Here is a 26,074-nt window from a genome sequence, read left to right as displayed (position 1 = left end):
TGTCCTGGGAGTCCCACATGCAAATGCACAGGGTAATTTATTTGTTTCATACAGTGGTACAAATTAACCTTAATATATAAAAAGAAAAAGGAGGAGGCGAGTCAGGGAGAGGTAAGGTTAAAGGCCTGAAGCAGGAATCGTCTCCAAGTCATGGATCCCATCCTTATCGATGACCCTCACTGTGAAGGAAGGCAGGCTCAGGATAAAGCGCTTCTGGAGCTGGAAGACAAAAAGGTGTGTGAGCAATCTGCTGTCTCTAAAAGGTGTCAGAATAAATTAAATTAAGTCAAGTGATATGGCGAACTAGGTTATAAGGCTAAAATTAGCCATGCCTTGATTTATTTCAATAAATATACAAATATTTTGCTAAATCCCTCTGCAAGATTTTACTAAAGCCACAAGATTTCTGCTTCTTCCTTCCTTCCTGGTGGCTTGGGATTCATACATATTGCCTTGCATGTAAATGGCAACCGATAAAAAGGTAGGATATGGTATTGGAAAGAATAATGATGTATTTACATCATGACTTAGAATTCCATTCTTATTTATCCCAAATTTTCTTGGGAAGGAGGCAAGGAACAACACATCATAACACAGGTCCATGTTTTGATAGCAGCACACCCTTGCATAATATCACTTCAAAGAAGTGGGTGTATACATATAGTTAAATGCAATATATTTAGCATATTAAACTTTTTTTTCAAAATCTCTGAACAGCCCCCAGAATAACAAATTTCTCCTTGCATGCAGATTTATTTTGTTACATAAGCAGCTTGACTGCCTCTCTTTCACGGACTTCCTTGTCTGACATGAAACCCCGCTCTTTTTGAGTCCTCCTTCTCTCACCAACTATGATGACCTGAAAGAGGTGCCTGCTGATTGATTTTAATTGGAGCAGAGGCAGTGAGCATGCTCAATAGGCACCTCTTTGAGGTATTCATAATTGGATTGAAAAGGAACACTCAGAAGGCAAAAGGGAATGGAGCTACATGCTAGACAAGGAAGTCGGTTTAATACAGTTTAGCTACTTGTAATAGAGAAACAAAATAAATTTGCATGCAGGGAAAAAGGTATGTTATTCTGGAGGTTGTTGAACGTAATTGTAAGTGATTTCAAGATAAATGGCTTATTTATCCTTTAATGTTGTAAGCAAGGAACAACATTACATTTATTCTACACCCTAAACAGAATGCAACATTGGAAGCACGTAATAATATGCAATAATGGGATTGAACATGAACAGACATAGGGTTGCTAGTTGCGAGGGGTAGTGTTTCTGGCATTGTCATATGACAAATTACAATAGCTGGGTTATTTTTCGGAACTTTATTTACCCTTTAAATGATAGTACAACAAAAAACGTATTTTTAATATATAAGGAACATCTAATTAGGATAAAAAACAGATGATTAGAAGACAAAGATCTGAGAATTCTCCTACCTCTGCTATACATTTCTTTAGTAGTTCTACTGCGTCCTCTCTTGTCAGGTCTAAAACAAACAAAAAAAAGAACACAAGTACAATCAGCTTTACGGGTCGTTTATCAGGTTTATGTACGAGGAGCAAAGAGTCCACCTGACCTCACCAGATTGCAAGTCAAATTCAGGAGCAGGGCTGGGTTCATCTGCACAGAGAGCTAGAACATATGATGAATTGACAAAAATACTGCCTACACACTTTATTCCAGTTATTAATACTGCCTACACACTTTATTCCAGTCCATTTCTGTTAATCCCCTTTCCCTATACAGGTGCTCTTGCTTTAGCTGCAGACACACAGAAGAAAAAGACTACTCACATCTGTGAAAGTGTCTAAGTTAGTAAAGAGGTGTACTATTGCATCCAGTCCCTATAAGAACCAATTCTTTGCTTCCTGTATATGCAAAGGACATGTTCAAGTCTTGATTTTACCAAGGTTTAGATTTGCTACATGTTTGTATACAAACAGATAAAACAAATAAATGAGTAATCTATCTATAAATGTTACAGGAGCATATAAGTGAGCTGGATTTGTATAGATACCTGGGTATAACCAAGTGCCAATGCGTCAGTTCAACAACCATGAATCTCTGATGAAGAGCACATTTTTGAAGGAATATTTAAACATAATGAATAAACCCACTCCTCTTCCTTTGTACAACCTTCCTGGGAATGAAACACATTCCATATGTGTCCGATCCCACTTATAACCAGGTTGCTAATCAGTTGGTTACGCTGGGGAGGTTGGCGTGACACAACCAGGCTCTGGAGCCTGGTAGGGGATAATATGAAGAGGTAAGTTTGGTCTTTAGGGTAAACATACTAGGCAGTTTTGTAGAATAAGTAGCACCTACCCCAGGGCATGTTGTTTCCCATTTGGGAGGAGGAGTTGGTTCTTAACCTTAGCCTGTGGGTTAATGCAAGTGTCAATTTTATGGCTATACTGCTCTACAGAGAACAAGCTGATTAGACATTAGCTTAAGGACTGTTAATTTACAGCTTATAGTGTAATTAACAGCTTATAGTGACTATAAGACAAGAGTATGGGACACTGCGCAGCAACACACACACATCACTGGTTACGTACACATCCCCAATAATCAGCAAGTTACACTCTAAATGAAGAAAAGCCCAGAGCACTTTCCAGGAACCCCTGATTTAATCCAATAAAATAAAGAAACACAAAGTTAAAGTCAGAACAGGAGTGCTAGGGAATAGATTTCCTGAAAATGTAAAGCAATCTCCCATTTATAAAGCATGAAATTCTCATTCCTATGCAGCCAGCCAGAACTAACTATGGCAATAATATGAATGGTTTAGCTGGATCACAACAACAAAGCTAGCCAAGCCCACAGGTCTGTCTGCTGTTTGCTTGTGCAAAGGTGAAATTCAACTCTTTAAAGGAAACCAGTCACCCTAAGAAATAATTCCAAATTCTTTTCTATTGTGTTTGTGATGCAAAATAAACTTTACTTACATTATATAAATAATATAAATCTTGTTTCCTCAGCCTTGGAATAACACAATCATAGCAAGCAGGCAGGAGCCATTTTGTGGACACTGTTGTTAAAGGAGAACTAAAGCCTAACTACACATAGGGGCCTATTCATTAACGCACAATTTAATCTGAGTGGAAAAAATTAGTATTTTTTCTGGCTCTTAGAACTGTGCATATTTTCTACGAAACTTTTGTTGATTTCTGTGACTTTTTCGGACTGTGTGTCAATTTGTGCGACAAAATCGTATTTGTCGCAATAAGTGTGAAAGTTTCTGATTCATTCAAGCTTCGGTATCTTGACTTTCTTTGAACCAGGTTGAAGCTGCAGAATGCCACTATGGGAGGCTTCCAAAACATGCACAGAAGGTTCAAAGTCAAAGTTTTTTTGCACCTTTTACGATCGTTCGGATACGAAAATTTTGGAACTTTTGGATCTTATCACAATATTTTCATACGACCATGATCTGAAATTTTCGCACTATTAGTGCACATCAGAAATTAGCGGATTTGCTACAATTTATTCTTAACGTACTTTTGAAAGTCCGAAATTTGGACTTTGATAAATGGGCCCCATAATGTACAACATTTCTGCCCTACTTTTTGTTTTGGACTCAGCCCAAGGCAACCACTGCCCTTTAGCAGGGGAGATCTGTGCCTCCAAAGATGCCCCCATTAGTTCCCCATCTTCTTTTCTGTTGATTCCCTGCACATGCTCTGTGCTGCTGTCACTTACTGAGCTTAGGGCCGACTCACAATATACTGTATATATAGAATATAAATGTAATAGTAAAAGGTTGATTAGTAATTCATTCAGATTCACATTATATGACAGATCTGAAACCAGGGCAACTGCATCAGAACTGAATAATTAACCCTGTAGATTCAGCTTATATGACAGACATATCTCATTTTCTGCTTGATAATTTCACCAAAGCTCAGCTTCTCAACAACTGCTCACAGTTCACTGAGCATGTGCACTGTCCCGGACAGTTCTAACAGAATCCATGATGGGAAGCTACTGTGACAACTGTAAAGACCTATATCATTACTACTATAGAGATGCTGAAACTTTAAGCCAGTCCAGTCAGTTTATTATATTAAATATGGCATTTCTAGCCAGATGCATTTTTAGGGTTTAGTTAGCCTTTAAGGCAAGCTTTGTATCATGCCAAAATCTTGTTTATGTGTCTAAATGGGGGACCTGATGCCAATGTCCATGCCTGGACTACATAATTAGATGGTGAGGAGGGAGGGGGAATGTCAGCGCTGAATGGAAATTGAAAGTAATTTTCTGCTCAGGCATATAGGCGGGGCAGGCAATATATGATTGACAGCTGGGATTTGTAAATGCCTTTATAATGGATTTGGATGTGTTAATAAAAACAGGAATTTTGGTTTCATGTTTAATTTGAAAAGGACTTTTACTATACAGCTTTTTATGTCTGGGTGACAGGTCTGGTGCTTATGTTTGTAATTAAACCTAAAAACAATGCTGAACTTGAGAAATAATCTAATCTGGACTAAAGCTTCAGTATGTCTTGGCCCATATTATCAAGCAGCACAGAAACAGAGCCATGTAACTCCCTGTGTCACTTTATTAGGGGCAGGTGTGCTACATAATATTTACTCACATTCTTTAACTATTGCCAATCTGCTCCAATGGGGCAGATTTTGTCCCAAAAATATGCAACTATGCTGAAATACGCGCCATTTTGGATGGCAGTGAATTGGTGTATTCTCTGTGTGACACTGGCGTTACAGTCCAGTCCATTCTTTATCCACAAAAATAGAACTCAGAAAAGAAATAACTAATACTAACCTCTTTTACAGAGCCTATTGAGTAACTGAACTGGCTCAAGGGCTCCAGCATGTTATTCCTTAATTCAGTTACAGTAAGGAAAGGGTGGGGAAGACATGACTGACTGACAAGGCCATTGAAGAGAGTGCGGAGGGCTTAGGAAGGGGGGGTAGAATGTGAGACTAAGGTCCCACCAGGGGGTCCTCTGCTCTCAATACCCCTGCAAGGTGTTGGTGTTATCACACCATCATATCAGCACTGGCATAACATGTTTGCAGGGCAGCATTACAAAGCAAGCGCTTGGAACTGACACTGCGCTGCAAACGCCATGGTTCCATTACACAAATGACAAACATCTGAAAACCTATTTTTCCCAAATGGGTGTCTGACATTTTGTTTGCTGCTGCTGCTTGCAGGTGAACATGATTTTCTTGCTGATCAGAGAAACACTGAACTGCTCCCAAATTAACAATAAATGCACAGTCTAATATAAATAAAAAGGCAAACTAAAATCTCCAGGATATTTAATCACAGCCTTACAGGGGCAAAATGCGTTTAGCATTACAAGGATATCGTAGTGTTTAGTGCAGGGATCCCCAACCTTTCTTACTCAGGAGCCACAGTCAAATGTAAAAAACTTGGGGAGCAACACAAGCATCATAAAAGTTTATGGAGGTGCTAAATAAGGGCTAAGATTGGCTATTAGGTAGCCTCTATGTACATTATCAGCTTACCAGAGGCTTTATTTGGTAGTACGTCTTGTTTTTATTCAACCAAAACTTGCCACCAAGTCAGGAATTCAAAACTAACTACAGGCAATGCCGGAACTAGGGGTAGGCAGAAGAGGCAGCTGCCTAGGGCGCAACGATTGAGGGGCGCCAGGCAGGAGCCTCTCCTGCCTACCCCTAGTGCTACTTTGTCATTGCCTCCACCGCTAAATGACCAATCTAATTGGAGGTGGGCGTAGTTGGCCGACCGGGTTGCCTAGGGCGCCCGGTCGGCTTGGCCCGCCCCTGACAACAGGTATAGGACCCATTATCCAGAATGCTTGGGACCTGGGGTTTTCCAGAATCTTTCCATAATTTGGATCTCCTACCTTAAGTCTGCCCAAAAAATTATTTAGACAGTAATTAAACCCAATAGGGTTGTTTTGACTTCAATAAGAATTGATTATATCTTAGTTGGGATCAAGTACATGCTACTCTGTAGTGGGGTAAATACAATACCGAGATACTCAGCGCTCTAGATGTGATGAAGTTTCAAACCGTGTATAATCAGTGTAACAAATCGTGTGCATTTGATTTTGCAGCTCCACCTTAGATCAACCCCTTTGACTGGGTCCCAAAACGTTCAATGATATAGATAGCCGGAGCACATATGCGCTCCGGCTATCTATATCATTGAAAGTACATGCTACTGTTTTATTATTACAGAGAAAAAGGAAACCATTTTTAAAAATGTGAATTATTTGATTAAAATGGAGTCTATGGGAGATGGCCTTTCTGTAATTTGGAACTTTCTGGATAATGGGTTTCCAGATAAGGGGTCCGATACCTGTAACTGGTTTGGGGGGCACTGAGAGCAACATCCAAGGGGCTGGTGAGCAACATGTTGGCCTCAAACCACTGGTTGGGGACCCCTGGTTTAGTGGATAGAACTAATAATACAAAATAGCATTTTATTCAGTGTATCAATTTTCAATGAACATTCTCCTCTCTGAGTTGGGTACAGAGATATAATTGGGTCTGCTTACCTGGTTTGTAGTAGCGATCCAGAATACTGAGGGTTAGGTAAGCCCCGTAGCCATGTGCAGCAAAACGCGTTTTTGCTAGAGCTGCTAGGTAATCCATGTAATACAACGAGGGTCCGTCATGTTCATCATACCCAGCAAGCAGCAGATTGACATGGTAAGGGGTCTGTAAAAAAGAAATAAAATGCCTTTACATATTTATCCTTTTTGTTCCAAGAAAGATAAGTGAGGGGTGAACAAGCTCAAAGTCCAATAGCATATTAGTGTTTTTATTCCTGCTACTTGTAGTACTCATTTGCCATAGATCATTTCCAGCCTTGTTCAAGTGGAAGTGTAGTTGACAACCCGAAGACTCTGGTTATTACTGCAAAACACATGACATTGGGCAGTAATCTCCCATGCAAGGGTCAGGTGGCAAATCGCACATTCTCAAAAGCTATGTATTCACACTAGTACAACTCGCTTTATTTCAAAAACTCTTAAACTACACTGCATTTTTGCAGGAGAATCATGGCATGTTCCAGTAGCTGTACAGTCGAGCTGCACGAGCAACTCAAGAAAATAAGCTCTGCAGGAAAGTGGGAAGAAATGGGACTTTAATTTTTAAAATTAATTCTCAGTAAGCAGGCATCTAGTAAGACTTTCACTGACCGGGAGCATATATAAAGCTACTGAGCCACTCAGGAAGACAACAAGCTGTGGTGGAGAACGTCAGAGGCATGGATCTTAACTATTATAAACCTGTTGTACCTGACTTCATTAAAGTGGTGGTTGACCTTTAAGTTAACTTGTAGTATGTAAAAGAATGACCAGTTCCTAACAATTTCATTGTTATTGTTACTTTTTATTACTTATCTTTATATATGACGCACTCCTATTCATACTCCAGTTAATCAAACCACTGCCTGGATGCTAGGGTAAACCGGACCCTAGCAACCAGATAGCTGCTGAAATTTCTCACTAGAGAGCTGCTGAACAAAAAGCTAAATAATAAAATAAAACTATATAAAATGAAGACCAACTGCAAATTGTTTCAAAATAGTACTCTCTACAACATACTTAAAGGTTAATTCAAAGGGAAAACCCTTTAAGGTCCATCAATTTTACCTGTACTTGCATGTTCTGTTGTTAAAGTAGAAGTTTAGAGCCCACTGATGTGCAGAGTTTTCCACAAAGCATTTGGACAAATAAACTGCAAACTGTCCATATTAACAGTAGGTTAGATTTGTTTTCCCTTTATGCAGAACATTCAAAAGGTAATTCAGAATCTTGTGGAAAGCTCTGTAATATGGCCAAATCCAACAGAAAACCATGGATTCTGTGAATTCCTACTCATGTTGGTTTAACATCCCTCCTTTACACCTACTGAGTCGCAGTAAAATCTACCATGAACAGGGGTTCCAACTGGAAAAAGTGACATTGGTTTTTCTGCAAATGTGCAGCTTGTACAATATATTAACTGTCACATACGCCATAAACAGACTAGAGTTGCTAAAGAAGTGGAAAACTTGGAGATTCAGATGCTCTGTTAGTCAGGGTAATATTGAGAACTATTGGGCAAAACTATGTGCTAAAAGTGGGGCTTACATTTCCCTTAGCATATTAAACAATTCTAAAACATATTGCTGTAGCTTATTCTGCTTTTTATTTTATACATCATTGGGAGCTGCCAAATATATCCCTTAATAGAATCAGTTTAATCCACAAAAGCTGAGATAACTGAAATAGTAGCCACCATGCCAAATTCAAAACCAAAACTGTGTGTGTATACATACATACATACATACATACATACAAAGATGGCCTTAAAGGCTCCATGAAGAGGGTAATTAAAAATAAAATGAAACAGAAGTGTTGCAAAAAATTAATGATAGTGTTAATACAGGATGACGTCAATACCGACTCATTTAATCCCTCTCTAAGTAAATGCCACAGGCACAATGGCAAATAAGCAACCATTTAAATGCTCAAAGTGCTTGAAATGAATGTGCTGCTAAGTTGTCACTTTAATATATTTCCTCAGTGCAACTGTCAACTGTCCCAGTGCATTCATAGAGAAACCCAGAAAAATAAGTAAGCACAGGCATTAGAAGCCCATTAATGCATACATTTGCACATACCCACATGTAAAACTATGGGATTAACACGCATGCCTGCATCTATGGCTTCATTATTATTACATCAGGGAAATAATTAGCGCACACACTTACAAACAATTGTCTGAAGATTCCCACTTTTGCTCATCGCCCATTCCACATCTGCTAATAGCTCTAATAGTCATCAGTCAAAGACGTTTTCCTCTGTGTCTTTCAGGAATAGACTGCCAGTTTTAACCCACTGGCTGCCATTAGAACTGGCATCAGCTTTCAGATGATATGCAAAGGGGATACTGTTTTATCTTTTCTACCCTGATTAGCTTAAAGGGGATGTTAATGCAAAATATGAATTTTGGACAATGAAAGATATTGTCAACCTTAGTATATACATTAAACAACAAATTTTCAATGACTTTAAAGTAACAGTGACTGTAAGCTGTATCTGCCCATTTCTGTGCTCTACTCTGACAAAGGGGATCTAAACCCACATAATTCATTGATGTACACTTACTTGAGAACTTTTGCAATTTGCATTTATTTTCAATTTTTAGTGTTTTCTCAGCTATTTGCATTTTTATACAGATATTGGACCCATTATACAGAATGCTCGGGACCTGGGGTTTTCTGGATAAGGGATCTTTCCAGACTTTGGATCTCCATACCTTAAGTCTACTAAGAAATCATTTAAACATTAAATAAACCCAATAGGATTGTTTTTACCCCAATAAGGATTAATTATATGTTAGTTGGGACCAAATACACTGTTTTATTATTACAGAGAAAAGGGAAATCATTTTTAAAAATTCGAATTATTCGCTTATAATGGAGTCTATTGGAGATGGCCTTTCCGTAATTTGGAACTTTCTGGATAATAGGTTTCTGGATAACGGATCCCATACCTGTACTTCAGAACCAGGCTTTTGGCTTAGTTATCTTGGGCTTAACTAAATCTAAGAAGTGCATACAAAATGCACAGACAGTTGCAGCTGTATGTGTCACTGACACTCTTAGCCTTCCAAGAGAGCTGTGGAGCTGCAGCATGTCTAGCAGTATAAAACTGATACCTCAAAAACTTCCAAAAATAAAAAGGAATTTAAATAGCAAATGTGCTTAGAGAAGTGCTGTAACACCAATAAATCATTTCAGTATTTATCAGTAAAACAATGTAGCAGAAGCCAGCTTATTATCACACCTGTGAAAAAGCATGCAAGGATGACTTCTGCTATATTATTTGTAAAACACAGAACCAGCAGTGCAAGGACTGAAAATGACTGCTTTGTATTGCAATGACATTTACAAATAATGTTAATGGCACTGACAAGGATGCAAAATTATTAGTGAATGTATACTGGTAAGTTGCCAATTTCTTTCACTACATAAAATGTTAGATTTGGGTTTACATTACAATAAATAGCTATATAATATTAAAAGTGGATTGGCTGAATTATGTTTACATTTTAAAAGTAGACTGCAGAAACTTTTACCCCACTAGCCCACTAACACGTATACATGAATTAAATTCAAGAAAACATTATTATGTTGGAGTAAAAAAAAAGCTCAGAGCACTTTAGGAACATAGTGAAATGGGTTGCAGGAAGACATATAGATGCAGTCAGTATGAACTATTTACAGTTATGTTTTACACTGTCCATTCAATGTGAACTCATACTGCTTACGGCCAATATGTACTATTACTGCTTAGGGCCAAGCCTATGGTCCCAGTGAGGGAGTGTTTAAATGCAAATGAGGCCACCCACCTCTAAGGTTGATAGCATCTCAAATGCACAGTCTACATGGCTAGGCCAGTAAAGGTTTGTGTGCAGCGGGCAGCAGGGACTCCTGTTACAGCCTCTGTTCCCCAGACACTTTAATTTAATTATCCGCTCTAACATTTATTTATGCCTACACATCCGAGACGCAGTTACAATTAGCAAGAGGAGGAAAGGGGGAAAAAACTTGCAGTGTTTTAAGCGCGGTGTAGGAGACGTCTCGCTAAAGGTTTGTGCGACTCTCGAGATGCCAGCTTTCTGCATGTGTGAGATGCTCAGGCATAAATAAAAGGGTGCGAGGCAGTTTTAATTAAACCAATACATCTGTGCCAGTTATAATGTCAGATTCCTTCTTGACATGCTTGGGCACTAGGGATTAGCTGTTTTGCCTTTCACCCCTTCAGAACTGGAAGGGACAGGGATAAAACCTCTCCCCTTTTACCCACCATAACACAAATGGTGGGTAAACAATTGTTTTTTAAGAATGTTTAGACTTGGATTGTGCTACTGCATCAACACATAGGCAATCTTTAAACATTGAAATAAACCTCTATTTTTTTACTTATGCCCTTGGAAAAGTTTCAGGTCATTATTGGCCCAAAGCAGCTTCATATACAGTATGTAGACCAGGTATGAATAATTAAGGTTCTAGATATTTTATACTAGAGTATTGAGAGTGCTATAAAATACAAGTATGGGGTCTCTTAGCTAGAATCCTGTTATCTAGAAAGCTCCAAATTTCTACAAGAGTCAACTTCAAATAATGCTACTTTTATAAATAATTTTCTTTTTCTCTGTAATAAAACAGTACCGTGTACTTGTTGGTAACTAAGTTGCATGAGTCCATATTGGGGGTAAAACAAGCCTATTTATTTAATGTTTAAATGATTTTTAGCAGACTAAACGGTCTAGTGATCCAATTTATGTATAACTCCCTTATCTGGAAAAGCCCAGGTCCTGAGCTTTCTATATAAGAGATCCTAATGTTTTTGTTATTTCATTAAAAGTGGCCTGTCACCCTAAGGAATAATTACAAATTGTTTTCTATTGTGTTTGTCAAGCAAAATAAACTTCAATTACACTACATATATTTTTTTAAATTTATTTCCTTCAGCACTGGAATTCACCATTGCAGAAAACAGGCAGGCTCCATTTTGTGGACACTTACTAAGGCAAGCTGTGCATCCTGCCAAAATCTTGTTTCTGTGCCAGTATGGGGGGACCCGATACCAATATCCATGCACTGATTACAAAATTAGATGGTGAGGAGGGAGGGGGCATGCGAGAAGCACAGTGACATCTAAGAAGTTCTGAGCTGAAAGTGAAAGTAACTGTCTGCCCCACCCCTATGCCTAAGGCATAGAGGCGGGTCAGGCAATATATGATTCGCAGCTGGGACTTTTAAATGCTTATGTAATGGGTATAGATGTGTTAATAAAAAAATAACTTTGGGTTACATGTTTAATTTGAAAAGGGCTTTTACTATACAGCTTTTTATGTCTGGGTGACATAAATATTTCTCTAAAATTGCCTCTAGTACCCCAACTTTCTTATATGCCCCTCCCTTTGCCCAGCAGTCATGCACTTACACAGGGTTATATCAGTTGAGCAGATGGCCACATCTAAATGCAAATAGGTAAAGAAACAAGCACTGTATTAACAAGATTTGTCATTTTTTCATTTTAATTGGTAAGTGGATCAAACCGCATAACGGCCAACACTGTTCTTAAGCCCTGGTCTAGAACACCTATTAAGCCCATGTTAAAGGGCAGACTGTCACTATTAATATAACTAACAGATGCATATTTTTTAATCCCTATATTTTGTCTCACTTCCTAAACCAGAAATTGCACAAAAAAACCTAGAGCCAATGAGCATGAAGCAAAATGGTAGCTGGACACACAAAGAAAGACTACCAGATTAAAAACATACAGGTATAAGGAGGACTGACACAATGAACATATTTGTCTGCACTGCTGAATACAAAGTTTTCCAAATATATACCCTTGAAAAGTTCAATAAAGTATTATTAAAATATATGTAATTATAGATATATGGTGACGTATTTATTGGGGTTATTGACCTTGTTTCTACCCTACTCCCAAAACTGTTGTTGCCTAATAAAAACGGTTACTCTAAGCTCTGTTACTGTACTCTTTCCAATATACCATTTCCATGTTATTAAAGTTATTAGTAAATGTAATTGGTACTAAAAACAGTATCCAACTGGCTGTATATATTATCTATACTAATGTCTCTGACTTCTGAAATATTGTAGCAGAAGCCAGATGATAAGATTCTTTGTAGGGGAACCGACTTCTGATACAGGATTCTGTTTCAGGATTCAAAAGCAGAGGACTGAAAAGGAAAGGACAGGTACTGCTTTCTTTTGCAAGTACATTTACAAATAACTAAAACCACTGAACACCTTTTAATTAATATATATTGGAAAAAAAATTTTAATGCACACACATTTTTAAATTATACACACAAAACAAACATTTAAATATATTAACTGTGCCCTGGTCTCAGTTCTGGGGACACAAGAGTAACAAAGAGATGCTATAAACAGGGTGGTGACTGCCAGCAGTGAGACATCTGGCGGAAGCTAAAGTCACAGTGACAGAGGTGGAGAGAAAGAAGTGGGAGTGTTGGGAAAAAAGTCCCACAGTGCAAGCCAGCATATACGGAGAGTGATATGCAGATTAAGGGGCGTAAAGCCGGAATGTGAAATTAGCTTTCTCTCAGTTTTGCTAACTTCACCTATGTACAACACACAGACTTTGTGTAAGACACTGGTAATTACAGTACTGGTGTTACAGTAATATTACAGAATGGTCTCTAAAACTAACTATAATGTGTATAAAAAGGAAGAACCTATAGCCTTGGTTCCCAGGTTTCAATAAAAAGATCCCTCTTTCATGTACATAAACTTTCCCATTATTTCCAGGAAGCAGTGCATACAGTAAAGGTCACATCCATTTTACAAGCAAGCTGAGCTACAACAGACCTGTCTATTGCTTGACAACTAGTGAATTCTACAAAGTGAAAAACACAGTGTAAATTAAATGTTTTCCAGGTATAACGTGGAGTTTAAAAGAAAACTTCAATCACTGGGGTGTTAGGCAGCACCCAGTAATTGTTATCAGTTACCTGATACCTTTGGGTGGTGCTCCTATTAGCAGAAAACTGCACCGGCCTGGGGTTCATCTCTGGGAGCGATCCTCTTCCTGCTTCTTTCTTGGTGCGAGTACGAATGCACAAAAAGCTGAACTACTACTAACAAAAATAGCTGGCTATTTCACTCTTCTGTGCATGTGTCAGCCCCAGGATTTTGAAGAAAGAAAAAACAGAAGAATATTGCTCTGTGGTGCTCACTCAATGCTTAGGCAGAAGTACCCCAGGCTGGTGCAGTTTTCTTCTAACCAGAGCACCAGCCTGGGCATCAGGTAAGTGATTGCAATCATGGGGGGTGCCTAACATTTGGCAACCCCAATGATATAAGATTTCCTTTAAGTAGGAATTTGGCATTTATGTAAGTTTCTGATATGCATATTTACAGGATTAACTGTGGGAGCACTTATATTTGGTGATACCCATGTGATAAAAGCCACAGATAACGTATACTGCAAAATGTATTCTACCCTCATCACTTGCTTATTTTGCTCCTGTGCCTGGTTGGGCCATGAAGGTCCTAATTATTAGAGATAAATGTTTGCAGTGTTCAATTTTCAAGCAAAAAAAAAAAAAAAAAACTACAAAAACCCTTTATTTTCAAAACATTTAATACACTTCTATGCCCTTTCTGCTGATCCTGCTGTCAGAGGGCAATGTACTGTTAGGGTGTCTGCACACTCTTCAGGAGTGAGATAACAATGCTGTCTCAGATACAGATCCCCCAGAGAGACACACTTGGGGGTTAGGGAGTTTACACCTGCCATCCTGCAACTGTGTCAGCGCTGGTTAAAGACAAACAGCTACTAGAACACACGCAGAGCAGGGGTAAATGGCAACACAGCCAGCAATTGAATTACAAACTTATCCCCTCTGTATTAAAAGTTTATTTTGTTTTATAGCTTGTAGTCATGAAAACCTATATACAGGAATTCATGGAAAAGCAGAGTGATTTTGTTTTCCCCCAAGAGGATCAAACTATTTATATAGGTTGCCATCAGCCATTCCTATTTGCACTAGGTTCGTTTAGACTGCTATACCAGACAGATAAGCGGAAACCCAGCTCAGATTATAGCAGAGAGGGAAGAAAACTGAGCAGGCTTGTGCTGCGCACTGAAGGATATTTTTTAAAAAGAAGGAAGTCTGACACAAAAGATCCTGTATACAGAATAGAAGGAAAGAAATGTGGTGGGTTTTTTTTTTACTGAGGACTCAGAGCAGCAGTTCTGTAAATGTTGATGGCTGTATTTACATAGAACTTTCTGATAAAACTTACTTAGTTATTACCTTTCCTTCTCCTTTAAAAGAAGAAATGTTTCAAGATATTTGTATCCATGACATACCCTGGGCTTTTTACCCTTGGAACAGCAGGTTAGCGTCCTTTTAACAAGGCAGGCAAAGAAAGATGCAGGAATTCATCTGCTCCAACTGTTAAATACTTTAACTACCACTGTGGGTAGATATGGACAAAAAGTAGCAACAAATTTGGATCAGTAATTGGGTGTGCATTACTGGCATATTCAGCTGTGTTGCCCCGCAGATATGCAGCTAATATGTGCTGTTGCTATATCATGAGCCCAGGGTTAGTCATTAATGGGAATGTATGTCCATTGAGTTAATTTCAAAAGACTCATCTGTACAGCAAAATAGAAAGAGGCTACAAAAAAAAAAAAAACTTGGTGAAACATAACACACAATTCCAATTGCAAGACCTTTCAAACAAACAATTGTTCAGATGTTTTATCAGTTTTATTGCAGTTTTTTTTTAACTTTAACTGCTTTTCTGATAATGAAGTCTACATTTTATTTTCTTCAGTCTAGCAATTCAGTAATCCAGGTGCAGGTCTAAACTGTTACAACTTGCTACACTGATAGATACATATCTAAGCACCATTTATGGAATGGTTTTTATTGTATCAGTTACAACTGCTGCCTTTAACAACACTCCAGCATTATGCTCAGTAGGGCCAAACATCAAAAATGTATCAACTAGTGTATAAAAAGTTACAGAGTAGTGACTGCCTCGTTCCATTCCCAAAGTTGCTTCAGGGAGATTGGAACTTTCTATTTGAAAACAACTGATCTGAAAAAAAATTGATTAAAAAGTGAACCACCCCTTTAACTTTCTAGGCTGAAGGATATAAACCTTTTGTTAGGGCAGAGACTAAATCTGAAACTACAGTGCAGTGGATAAAGAACAACTTAAATGGGGGGATAATATGGACAACTCATAAACACATTTTTTTTTTATTTGTAAAGGGGACCTGCCACCCTAAGAAATAATCCCAAATCTATTGTGTTTGCCAAACAAAATAAACTTCACTTATGCTATATAAATAATATAAATCTTGTTTTCCTCAGCCTTGGAATTACACAATCACAGCAAGCAGGCAGGTGCCATTTTGTGGACACTGTTATTAAACAAGATTTTGCAATGATGCCAAACTTGCCTTATGTGCCCCAGAATGGGGGACCTGATGCACATGCCAATACACTGACTACACAATTAGATGGTGAGGAGGGAGGGGGAAAGTAATTGAATGCCCCAAGGCAATAGATGATTGACAGCTGGGATTTGTACAAGCCTTAAGGTGGCCATACACGCACCGATAATATCGTACGAAACCTCGTTTCGTACGATATTCGGTGCGTGTATGGTATGTCGGCGAGTCGACCGATATCGCAGGAAGCTGCTGATATCGGCCGACTCGTCGATCAGACCAGTTGGAAAATTTTGATCGGGCGCCATAGAAGGCGTCTGATCAAAATCTCCCTTCAGCGCTGAATCGGCAGAAGGAGGTAGAAATCCTATTGTTTCTACCTCCTTACCTGCCGATTCAGCCCTGAATGGTGTGTGGCGGATCTGACGATGTTTCGTGCGACCGATGGTCACACAAAACATCGTCAGATCGCCACGTGTATGGCCAGCTTTAATGAGTATGGATGTATTGAAAAAAAAAAAAAAAAGGAATCCGAGTTTCAAGTTAAATTTCAAAACAACTTTTATTATACATTTTTCTAATGTCTGGGTAATAGGTCCCCTTTAACGATATTAAGGTAACTATTTTTGCACCAAAAATGAGATGAGTTGAAGCAGGAATAGTTTTAAAATACCCTTAGTTAAACCAGCAATTAACTTCTGTTAGACTAGAGGCCATAGGCCTAATGAAAGCATAGGTCTGGTTCCTATGGGTTATTAATAATACTTCTCCTATTTGTTCTAGGATTAATTTTTTCTATTTGCGTAATTTTTTTCTATTTGAATAGGAGAGATGTAGAATAAATAATTTTATAGTAAAGGAGACATATCATATAAAAATTAAGAATGTACCAGTGAATTATACTCCTCTAAATATATAAGGATTGTGCTTGAAAAAGTTGTGTTTCAGACGGATTTATTGAGAAATTCCCCCAAAACCCCACTAGTCCCGCCCATCTGTTCCACTTCCTGCTGGCTGAATTCTCTGGATGTGCATGGGAGCCGGCAGCCCTCAGTACACTGCACTGTAGGATAGGAACCAATAATCCTACTGTGCTTCTGGCAGGGACCGTTAGGACACGCCCACCCTTCATTTGAAACAGGGACGGAAAACTGAGAGGATCCTATAGGGAGGTCCAATAAAAGGGGCCATTTTTACAGATAGGATTAATTTTTAGCCCAAAGTGAAACCAGCACCATATATTATTCATAATTGCCTACAAAATTAGGATTTTTTTCCATTTATCCATTTTCCACTTAAGAAGAATCATGTTTTTTTTTTTTTTTTTTATTAAATAATAGTTTTTGCTGTTTATGCAGTGAAACTGCTTTGGGAATACTTATTGGTGCCCAAAATATTGGTTATATTCTAACTAGCAAATTAAAGACTTCAGATTGCCAAATAGATGTTGCTGGGAGGAGTAATTCAGCAGCGTATTAAGGCACCTCATTGTGAACCCGCTATAGTACAAGGAAGTATTATATTTTCAATTGGTAATGTTACAGTAAGCTTTTTCACATGAAAAATATTGCAGGTATAAGGAGGAAAGATACAAGTGTCTATCATTGCGCAAAATATATTGGCACAAATATGTCTACATATAGCAAAGTGAAATAAAATCAAGGAAAATATATCAAGATGACACACTTGTAAGGCTGTGTAGACATCTTGGCAATAAGTATAGCAGAGCAATAGCAGCAGGGTCTCTTAATACTGTTATACCTAACAATAGTGTTACATGGTCCTCTGGCATCACCATCTGCAGCAACATAGAACTAATTCTCCGGAATACAAACACATCTGCCGCTGCCAGTGTCCCCCCACTGTGCTGCCCATCTGGAACAGGTGGGTAGGTCTGGGCACAGGGGAAAGAGCTGTGGTTTAGGGTGGGGGAGCAAGACAGGACCTCAGGGGGGCCTTGGCACTTTCAGGAATAAAGTAGATGACATGGAACGTGGCATCATGTCACATCCTGCTAAATGTGTTTGCCAAAATGCGTGTTCAATTACCCTCGTTAGCTGTATTAGTTTTCGGTGTGCGTCGCAAATGGATTTCAGCACTTGGGAGACAGGATACTTAAAAATCACAGCTTTACCTGCACCATCTGTTTCTCGGGGTCACGTGAGCACCCTGATAACACCAAAACACAGCTAGAAAAAAAAGGAGGGTGGGAACAACACTGCCTTCTTATGAACAGCAGTCTTTTTATAGAGGAGGGGGGCTCTATTCTTCTTTAAAATATTCAACACCATTACTGCAGGCACTGAATTTCCACATCTTTTAGAAATCAATAATGGGCACACATTTTTTTAAAGGATGATTTCAATTAAAATCCAAACCATTAGCCTTGGAGCATAGCCAAATGACCTCACAGGTTATCAAATCAGTTCCACTTGAGATACAAAAGGTACAAACTCTAGTGATGCACTACAGGTTTGAGATCAGTCCTTAAACTTATAAAGCATATAAACTAGTGACTAAAAATAAGCCTTCTATATATTTAAAAGGGAAATGCACTGTACTATGAAATGTTTATCAAGCAAGTACATTACATGCAATGGTAACTTAAAGGGAATACTTTCCACCCCAAAACTGTTAAGAAAATGTAATTGTAAGCAACTCAAAATAAAATCCAATATATATTATAAAATGTTTTATGGTTTTTAAATTTTGTGTAAATGTAATTGCTAATGACTGCAATTGTCGCCTGCTGTTCTCTGGGTCTGACTCTGAAACAATGTCTCCCACAGCCAGATTTAAAGAATAGCCCGACTACTTCCCCATCCCGCCCAGATTGGACTTTCCCTGCTTGCTTTTCCATCTCCCATCAGTCTTGCACACCATCTGACTCCCTCCCCCCCTTATACTTGGGGACTGGGCAGGTAGGAGATACAAACAACTGTGGGTGGGATGCCAACCCCTAGATTTTTGCCGCCCTAGGCCCGGGTCTTGTGCAACTTTGTAGCCAGGAGTGCCAAGAACAAACACAGGAGACACATACTGCTTTCAATTGCGATTACATTTACAAATTTTTCAACAGAAGTCAATTTTAACAGTTGAGGCTTACATTTTCTTTAAGAGTGAAAATGCCTTAAGCTGGCCATACACGTGGCGATCTGACGATGTTTCGTGCGACCATCGGTCGCGCGAAACATCGTCAGATCCGCCACACACAGTCAGGGCTGAAACAGCAGATAAGGAGGTAGAAACAATAGGATTTCTACCTCCTTCTGCCAATTCAGCCCTGACAGCAGATTTTGGTCAGGCGCCTTCTATGGCGCCCGATCAAAATTTTCTAACCTGGCCGATCGGCGAGTCGTCCGATATCAGCAGCTTCCTGCGATATCGGTTGACTCGCCGACATGCCATACACGCACCGAATATCGTATGAGACGAGGTTTCGTATGATAGTATCGGTGCGTGTATGCCCAGCTTTAAGCCCTACTATTGCAATTTGACATAAGCATAACACCAAAGTGGTCAGCGGAATCTATACCTATCTCCAGCAGAGAGTTTTGCTGCAACACGATTCTACTGTGCCTTTTTTTTTTTTTTGAATGAGGTGATGTTATTAAGGTGTTCCAAAGTTAATCCCATAATTGCTACAATGGGCATCAAATATAACTATAATGTCTGTGCACTCTCCAACATCTAATCCAAGACAGATAGCTGTAGTAAACGTTGCAACAAGAAGTCTGCCAAACGCTTTAGGTGTTCATGCACTTTGCATTACAGGCTGCCATAAGCTGCATTTGTTTAGCATCTTATCACAGCAATGTTGTTGCATTAGCTCCAGTATTTTATATCAGTATATGTATATGTAGTGCAATATACTGAGAGCACAGAACATCCCTTCTTTTTACATTTGTATTAATACATGAGTGAGAGCTACAACACTTTTTTCCTTACTAAGGTAATTTAGCTTTAGAACGCCTCACTGGACGACAATAACTGAATAAACAGTGTATTATGTCTGCCATTTAACTTCAGAGCAATACAGCAAGCCATCTTATCTACACTTGTAAATATGCAAGGAAAGGATGTTTTAAACATGTCTGTCTGTTTCAAACAAATATTAAGGAACTTGAAAACTGTTTCCCAATAGGGTAACTTTCCCTTTGATATTGCTGATCACTCACCCTGCTGCGAAGATAGTCAGCCAGATTTCTCCGTGTGAAGTTTGCGGCTGCAGTAGGAGACAACTCATAGCCTAACAGAGAAAACAAAGTAATCTGATTATAGGGAAATGATGGCAATTGACGAAGACATCCTTCTAAATTTCTGCAATCTATCTAGTTTGCACTAAATTGTGAGGCTGGAATCAGAAATTCAGGGCTATTCTACAAATCACTTTTTAGCATAAACATGATGACTGTAGGCAGCTCAGCATTGCTAAAAATTACTTCAATCCTACTTCATGCTAGACCTACAAAAAGGGTAAGAATATGGCTAGCTTCAAGATAAATGCTGCACGTAATCAAGCTGACTGAAATAATCATGCTTTAAGATTGTGAGTGAATGGACGAAGACATGCTAGTATTGACAGTAACTAGATGCAACTTACCGTTCCTCATTTTGTACAACTGCACGTTCTTTTGAATGTACTCTGCAAACTGGACTGTGTCACCTGCCTCTCCTACACACAGCAGCAGGATCTTCTCGCTCATCTTAAACATCTTGTCCACATCTACACAAAACAAACAGAACATAAGTAGCTGTGTCACATAACTGTATTAAAATAAATACCTGACTTCAGCCCAGGTAAATGACCACCAGGAAATTCAAGTTAGAAGGGTCTGTGGCTAAAGGTATATAGCACCTCTATTCATTTAATTTGTTCTTAAAGGGGTTGTTAAACTTATTTGGGTATGGTGCAGACAGAATTCTAAGACTGTGAATTATTAAAGAAAAAGTAAGGTTAAAATCATTGAAAATCATTGTAGGATGCCAAATGTTAAGCACTCCCCAGTGACAATAATAATTTACTTGATACTACGGACAGGTGATCTTGTTAGCAGAAAACTACAATGGCCATGAGTATTTCTGTAAACGCTTATTTTTTTTTCAAAGGTTTTTATTTATGCATTTGTAACATAAAACAACATTAAACATAATGACATTGGTTCTACAAGCGAATTCTGTTCATGTCAGGATATATACAGTGTAAACGCTTATTTAGTGTGATCACCTTCTTCTGATTTCTCATGTCCAGGTCCAGAAGTATGCACCAGCACCACCATATATAGCTTCTGCATTAGTGTGCGGGGCGCCACTGCAATACTGGAGTACTTTGGACAGAAGAAGCTGAAGAAGTTGCTGATAAGGAGCATCTATAGATATTCCCTGGCCCGGGGTATCAGGTAAGCGATTATAATCACTGGGGTTGCCTAATATTTTAGCAAAACCACCCCTCCACTGGCTATACCTTCGCTTGTTCTTCAAAGTTTTTCCCTGCAACTAACAGATTTGAAATTTAAATCTGACTGCCATTTGCTAAATTCTATAGAACCTAGGGAGACCTTTCGTAAGCTAACAGAAGATTAATAATAATAAAGCCTCAAAATCCTTTTTTTTTGGTTGCTGGTGGGGGTCAATGGACACCTCAACCAAACAGCATTTTCAGCTGCTGGCAGGAGAAAGCCAGGCTTAGAAGGATAATAAAGAAAAAAACTTACAACACAAATAATGAAGACAAACAGAAAAGTTGTTTAAAAAAGGTCCACCTATTTACAGCACACTCCAACAGATGTTTATGGCCCAAAGACTGCTAAAAAGCTCAACACACTTCTCTGTATTTCTATACACAGTACATAAAATACTTCAAGTGCATAGCTTATAACATACTAAAAAATACATAAACTTAAACATCCCATTTAAAAATACACCCACAAAGATGTCAGCAGAGCTGGTGAGGTGGATACTGGGAGTTATTAGTTCTGGTATGACTAACATACTGAAGGCTGCCCAAGAGCACCACTAAAGGATGGTGGTAAAAAAAAAAATTCTTGCAAACAATCATAGTTTTTAAGCATTATAATAACCTACATTGTCCAAGAAGTGAGGAAACTTGTTAATAAAAACAAAAATGGAAATAGTTTCAGAAAAAAAATCCAGTGAGGGGAAAAACAGGAAGCACAGATAGATTTTAGCATTTACTTTCACTTTCACTTCTAAACAATTCAAAGCAATGACATGACTGTTTCTTCCATGATTTTCATTCTGTTAATAACAGACAACACCTTTTTGTTATTTCCCTTTTGCCTGTATATGCTACCACACACCTCAGCCCATTTTCCTAAAAACATTGGCTCTTAGAAGGTACAGAATCTAATACCTGAAGCTGCCCAACTGGAAGCCTGTGGGCTGGAGGTGGCCTTCCAACATATTTGTATGAACCACAGGCTGCATATGAGACACAAATGCTGTGCCGTGTATGACATCATTATTTTTATATAATATGTCCCTCGAAAAGATATGGCAGCTAATTGGTTCCAAAATGAGACAGCGCTATTCACGATATATTTTAGCTCTGACAACAGAAATTGCCCAGAATGACACCATTAAATTATATAAAATCATATAACGCTTTCCTGATTAAATGTTTCTCTAATAAAATAACAACCTAAAGTATATAAAGGAACCCAGTATCAATCCTTGTTATTGGCAAACAGTATTTTTATCATTTTTTTTTCATTTGATGGATATTAATCATAAAGCCTGCAACATTCATCAATCTGGATTTTTAAATAAAGTTTCGACTTTTTTTTGTATAAGAACAGAACCACGTACTTTGATCAAACATATAATGATGATGTTATGATCTCTCAGTACAGGTACAGGGTGTAGATACTAATAGTAAGCTTGCTTGCTGCTCATTTATATTGTTCCCGATACAAAGCCTGTAACTGGCTGACTCAGTGTTAGTTATTTGTATTAATAATAATAGCCATAGCTTTTCCATAGTGTATCCTAGTTGCGAGGGGGATCTGGGCCTTGTAGTTTTACGAAAACTTGAGACTAAAGCACACTGTGCTCTTTGGAATGCCCCTGCTTTCCATGGCACTGCCAGAGTCTTGCCCATACAGTGAGACTCACCGTGCTTCATCTTAATGATGCTGTTGGCACACACTGTGTCCGCAGCCACAAGTACGAAGTCATTGCCCTGAATGCCAATCAGATACTCCATATTCCCGCCGCTGTTGGTTACCCGAGTTATGAGTCTCTAATTACGGCCTCGGGACGTTACACAGCAAATCAGCACAAGGCCGGGAATGGGCGCGCTCTACTAACGTCATCAGATATCGCCGGTAACATGATGGGTGCCGGGAAATGTAGTTTTTTTATGTTTTGTCGCTACACGTCTTGTCACTCTTCCTGGTAATTTCAGTATTCCTATTGGCAGAATGCCTCTTTTTTTGTGGTTACGCTGTGTATAGGTGGTTGTACACCAGCAATTGATTGAGCCACTTATCAAACAGTTGAACAATTATGATTAAAATCATTTGACATCTGTTCATGTGCAGGTTCAAAATATCATAATGAGATCTGCAACCTTTTCTTAAAAAAATATAAAATTAGAGCTTGGATAATACGATTAATACGACGTTCACTAACCTACTTCTAGATAAACATGAGAAAATATATAAAAGTCAGGGAGCCATGCTATGCCTATACTTTCCCAAATACCAACCCTATATACTCCTTTGTCATTTTAACCTCAGTTAATTGGTCTACCTATTGGTATACTGTTGAAACACTAAAAAAGTTGGTGTATTAAATGGATAGTCTGTCCTTTTATTTATATTTCATGGGTGGAGAAAGCATGTCAGCCTGCTATATGATATTCTAGTGCAGTCAGACTAGTGCAGTTTAGGTGACAGAAGTTCCAATGGTTTGGTATTAAACTAATGTTGGTGTTTTGTTGACCTCAGCAGCAGTCCTTCCAAGACTTTTTCCACTTGTTTATCATCTTTCTAAATGTACTGTAAAAAAAACAAAAGTTGCTTTGCAATGAAGAGCATGGGCCAAACTGGGGGTAGGCAGAAGAGGCGTGTGCCAATGGGCTATGGGGGGGGGGGGGGGGGGCACTAGGTACGTACCTCTTCTGTCTGTCTCCCCCCTAGTCTGTGCCCTCATCTCTCCACTCATTGTGCACTTTCATCTCCACCTGCAATTTTACAATGCAAGGGTGTACGGGAGAGGATGGAGGTCTGGCTAGCCTGTGTTGCCAAGGGTGCCCAGCTGCATTGGCCCAGCTTAGAGTTACCAGGTCTCTTAAAGGAGAACTAAAGCCTAACTAAAGGAGTAGGGCAGAAATGTTGTACATCAGGTATCCACAACCTTTTTTACCCATGAGCTACATTCAAATGTAAAAAGACTTGGAGAGCAACACAAGCACAAAACTTGTTCCTGGGGGTGCCAAATAAGGACTGTGATTGGCTATTTGATAGCCCCTATATGGGCTGGAAGCCTATATGATGTTCTGTTTGGCAGTACATCTGTTTTTTATGCAACCAAAACTTGCTTCCAAGCCAAGAATTAAAATAAAAAAATAAGCACCTACTTTAAGGCCACTGGGAGCAACATCCAAGGGGTTGGAGAGCAACATGTTGCTCATGAGCCACTGGTTGGGGATCACTGTTGTACATTATGTTTTGGGTTTCTGTACCAGCCCAAGGTGACCACAACCCTTTAGCAGGGAAGATCTTTGCCTCCAAAGATGCCCCCAGTAACTCCCCTTCTTCTTTTCGGCTGCTTCCCTACACATGCTCTGTGCTGCTGTCAGTTACTGAGCTTAGAGACTGACTCGAAATATACTGCATAAATAGAGTATAAATGTAACAGTAAAAAGCTGATTAGTAATTCATTCAGATTCACAGTACACGACAGATCTAAAACCAGTGCAACTGCATCAGAATTGAATAATAAGCCTTGTAGCATCAGCTTATATGACAGACAACCCTCATTTTCTGCTTGATAATTTGCAACGACCCCTAAACTCAGCTTCTCAACAGCTGCTCAGAGCCAACTGAGCATGTGCATGAGCATGATCCAAGATGGGGAGCTCCTGTGACAACTGTAATGACCTATATCAGTGCTGTCCAACTGGCGGCCCCCCTCTGTGTGGCCCCCCACCTGTCTGGCTGCTTTGATGGCTTACCTTTGAGTAAGCATTAAATGGTATCAGTACTGAGATTAACTGGCCCCCTGCATGGTTCTCACCTCAGATTCAGGCTGTATTGTTTAAAAATGTAATCCCCTGTGTTTTTCACACCTTTAATACCTGTATTGTTCACCCCCTGCAGTGTTCACACCTCAGGCTCAGACTGTAATCACTCCCATTGTTCACTTCTTCACACCTCAGACATAGGTACTGTAGGCAGAGTATGGCACATACAGCCAGCATAGGTCAGGGAGGGTATGGCACACACAGGAAGGGTAGGGCAGGCAGAGTATGGCACACACAGTCAGGGTAGGGCAGGCAGAGTATGGCACACACAGGAAGGGCAGGCAGAGTAGGCACACACAGTCAGGGTAGGGCAGGCAGAGTATGGCACACACAGGCAGGGTAGGGCAGGCAGAGTATGGCACACAGAGGCAGCATAGGGAAGGCAGAGTATGGCACACACAGGTAGGACAGGCAGAGTATGGCACACACAGGCTGGGTAGGGCAGGCAGAGTATGGCACGCACAGACAGCTTAGGACAGGCAGAGTGCTTCCTGTGTGTGCCATACTCTGCTTGCCCTATGCTGCTTGTGGGAGGTGAACCTGGCAGGGGGTTTGTTGTGGGAGTTTGTTAGCAGTTGGAAATAGCCATTAAATGGTCCCTAAGGTGTGTAATTATGTACTGGGGGTTGCTCTGCTATCCACAGGGGAGGAGGAGGCATATGGAATTTAAGGGTATATCTTAATATGACATAATTCTTTCACATATGAATGATGGTTGATATCCCCACAGTAAGGACCAAGCATTTGGGATTTTGCTGTGCTACCACCATTGTGATAAAATAGGTGTGGTTTGAAGTTGGTG

At 39.3% G+C, this 26,074-nt stretch overlaps 1 protein-coding gene across 1 annotated transcript; it reads right to left on the bottom strand.

Annotated features, from left to right (window-relative positions):
* Positions 1 to 23,304, bottom strand: psmb2 (proteasome subunit beta 2). Its single transcript, NM_001011057.1, has 6 exons — positions 23,139 to 23,304; positions 20,608 to 20,730; positions 20,183 to 20,253; positions 6,528 to 6,690; positions 1,441 to 1,490; positions 1 to 219 (listed from the first exon to the last, which is right to left on the bottom strand). The coding sequence occupies exons 1-6, from the start codon at positions 23,227 to 23,229 to the stop codon at positions 118 to 120; spliced, it is 600 nt and encodes a 199-aa protein (NP_001011057.1). The 5' UTR covers positions 23,230 to 23,304; the 3' UTR covers positions 1 to 117.
* Positions 23,305 to 26,074: the final 2,770 nt, after the last annotated feature.

The sequence above is a fragment of the Xenopus tropicalis genome, chromosome 2 (genome assembly GCF_000004195.4).
Source record: "Xenopus tropicalis strain Nigerian chromosome 2, UCB_Xtro_10.0, whole genome shotgun sequence".
Taxonomy (NCBI): Eukaryota; Metazoa; Chordata; class Amphibia; order Anura; family Pipidae; genus Xenopus; species Xenopus tropicalis.
Note: the sequence above shows the minus strand (reverse complement) of the source record. Positions and strands in the feature narration are given on the sequence as shown.

Bases quoted from the DNA above. Each gene is read 5' to 3' on its own strand.
- psmb2 (NM_001011057.1), bottom strand. From the start codon at position 23,229: ATGGAGTATCTGATTGGCATTCAGGGCAATGACTTCGTACTTGTGGCT. The intron at 20,254-20,607 runs GTAAGTTGCATC...TTTCTCTGTTAG, and splicing joins GTTGTACAAAATGAGGAACG to GCTATGAGTTGTCTCCTACT. The intron at 6,691-20,182 runs GTGAGTGATCAG...TCTTTTTTACAG, and splicing joins CTGACTATCTTCGCAGCAGG to ACCCCTTACCATGTCAATCT.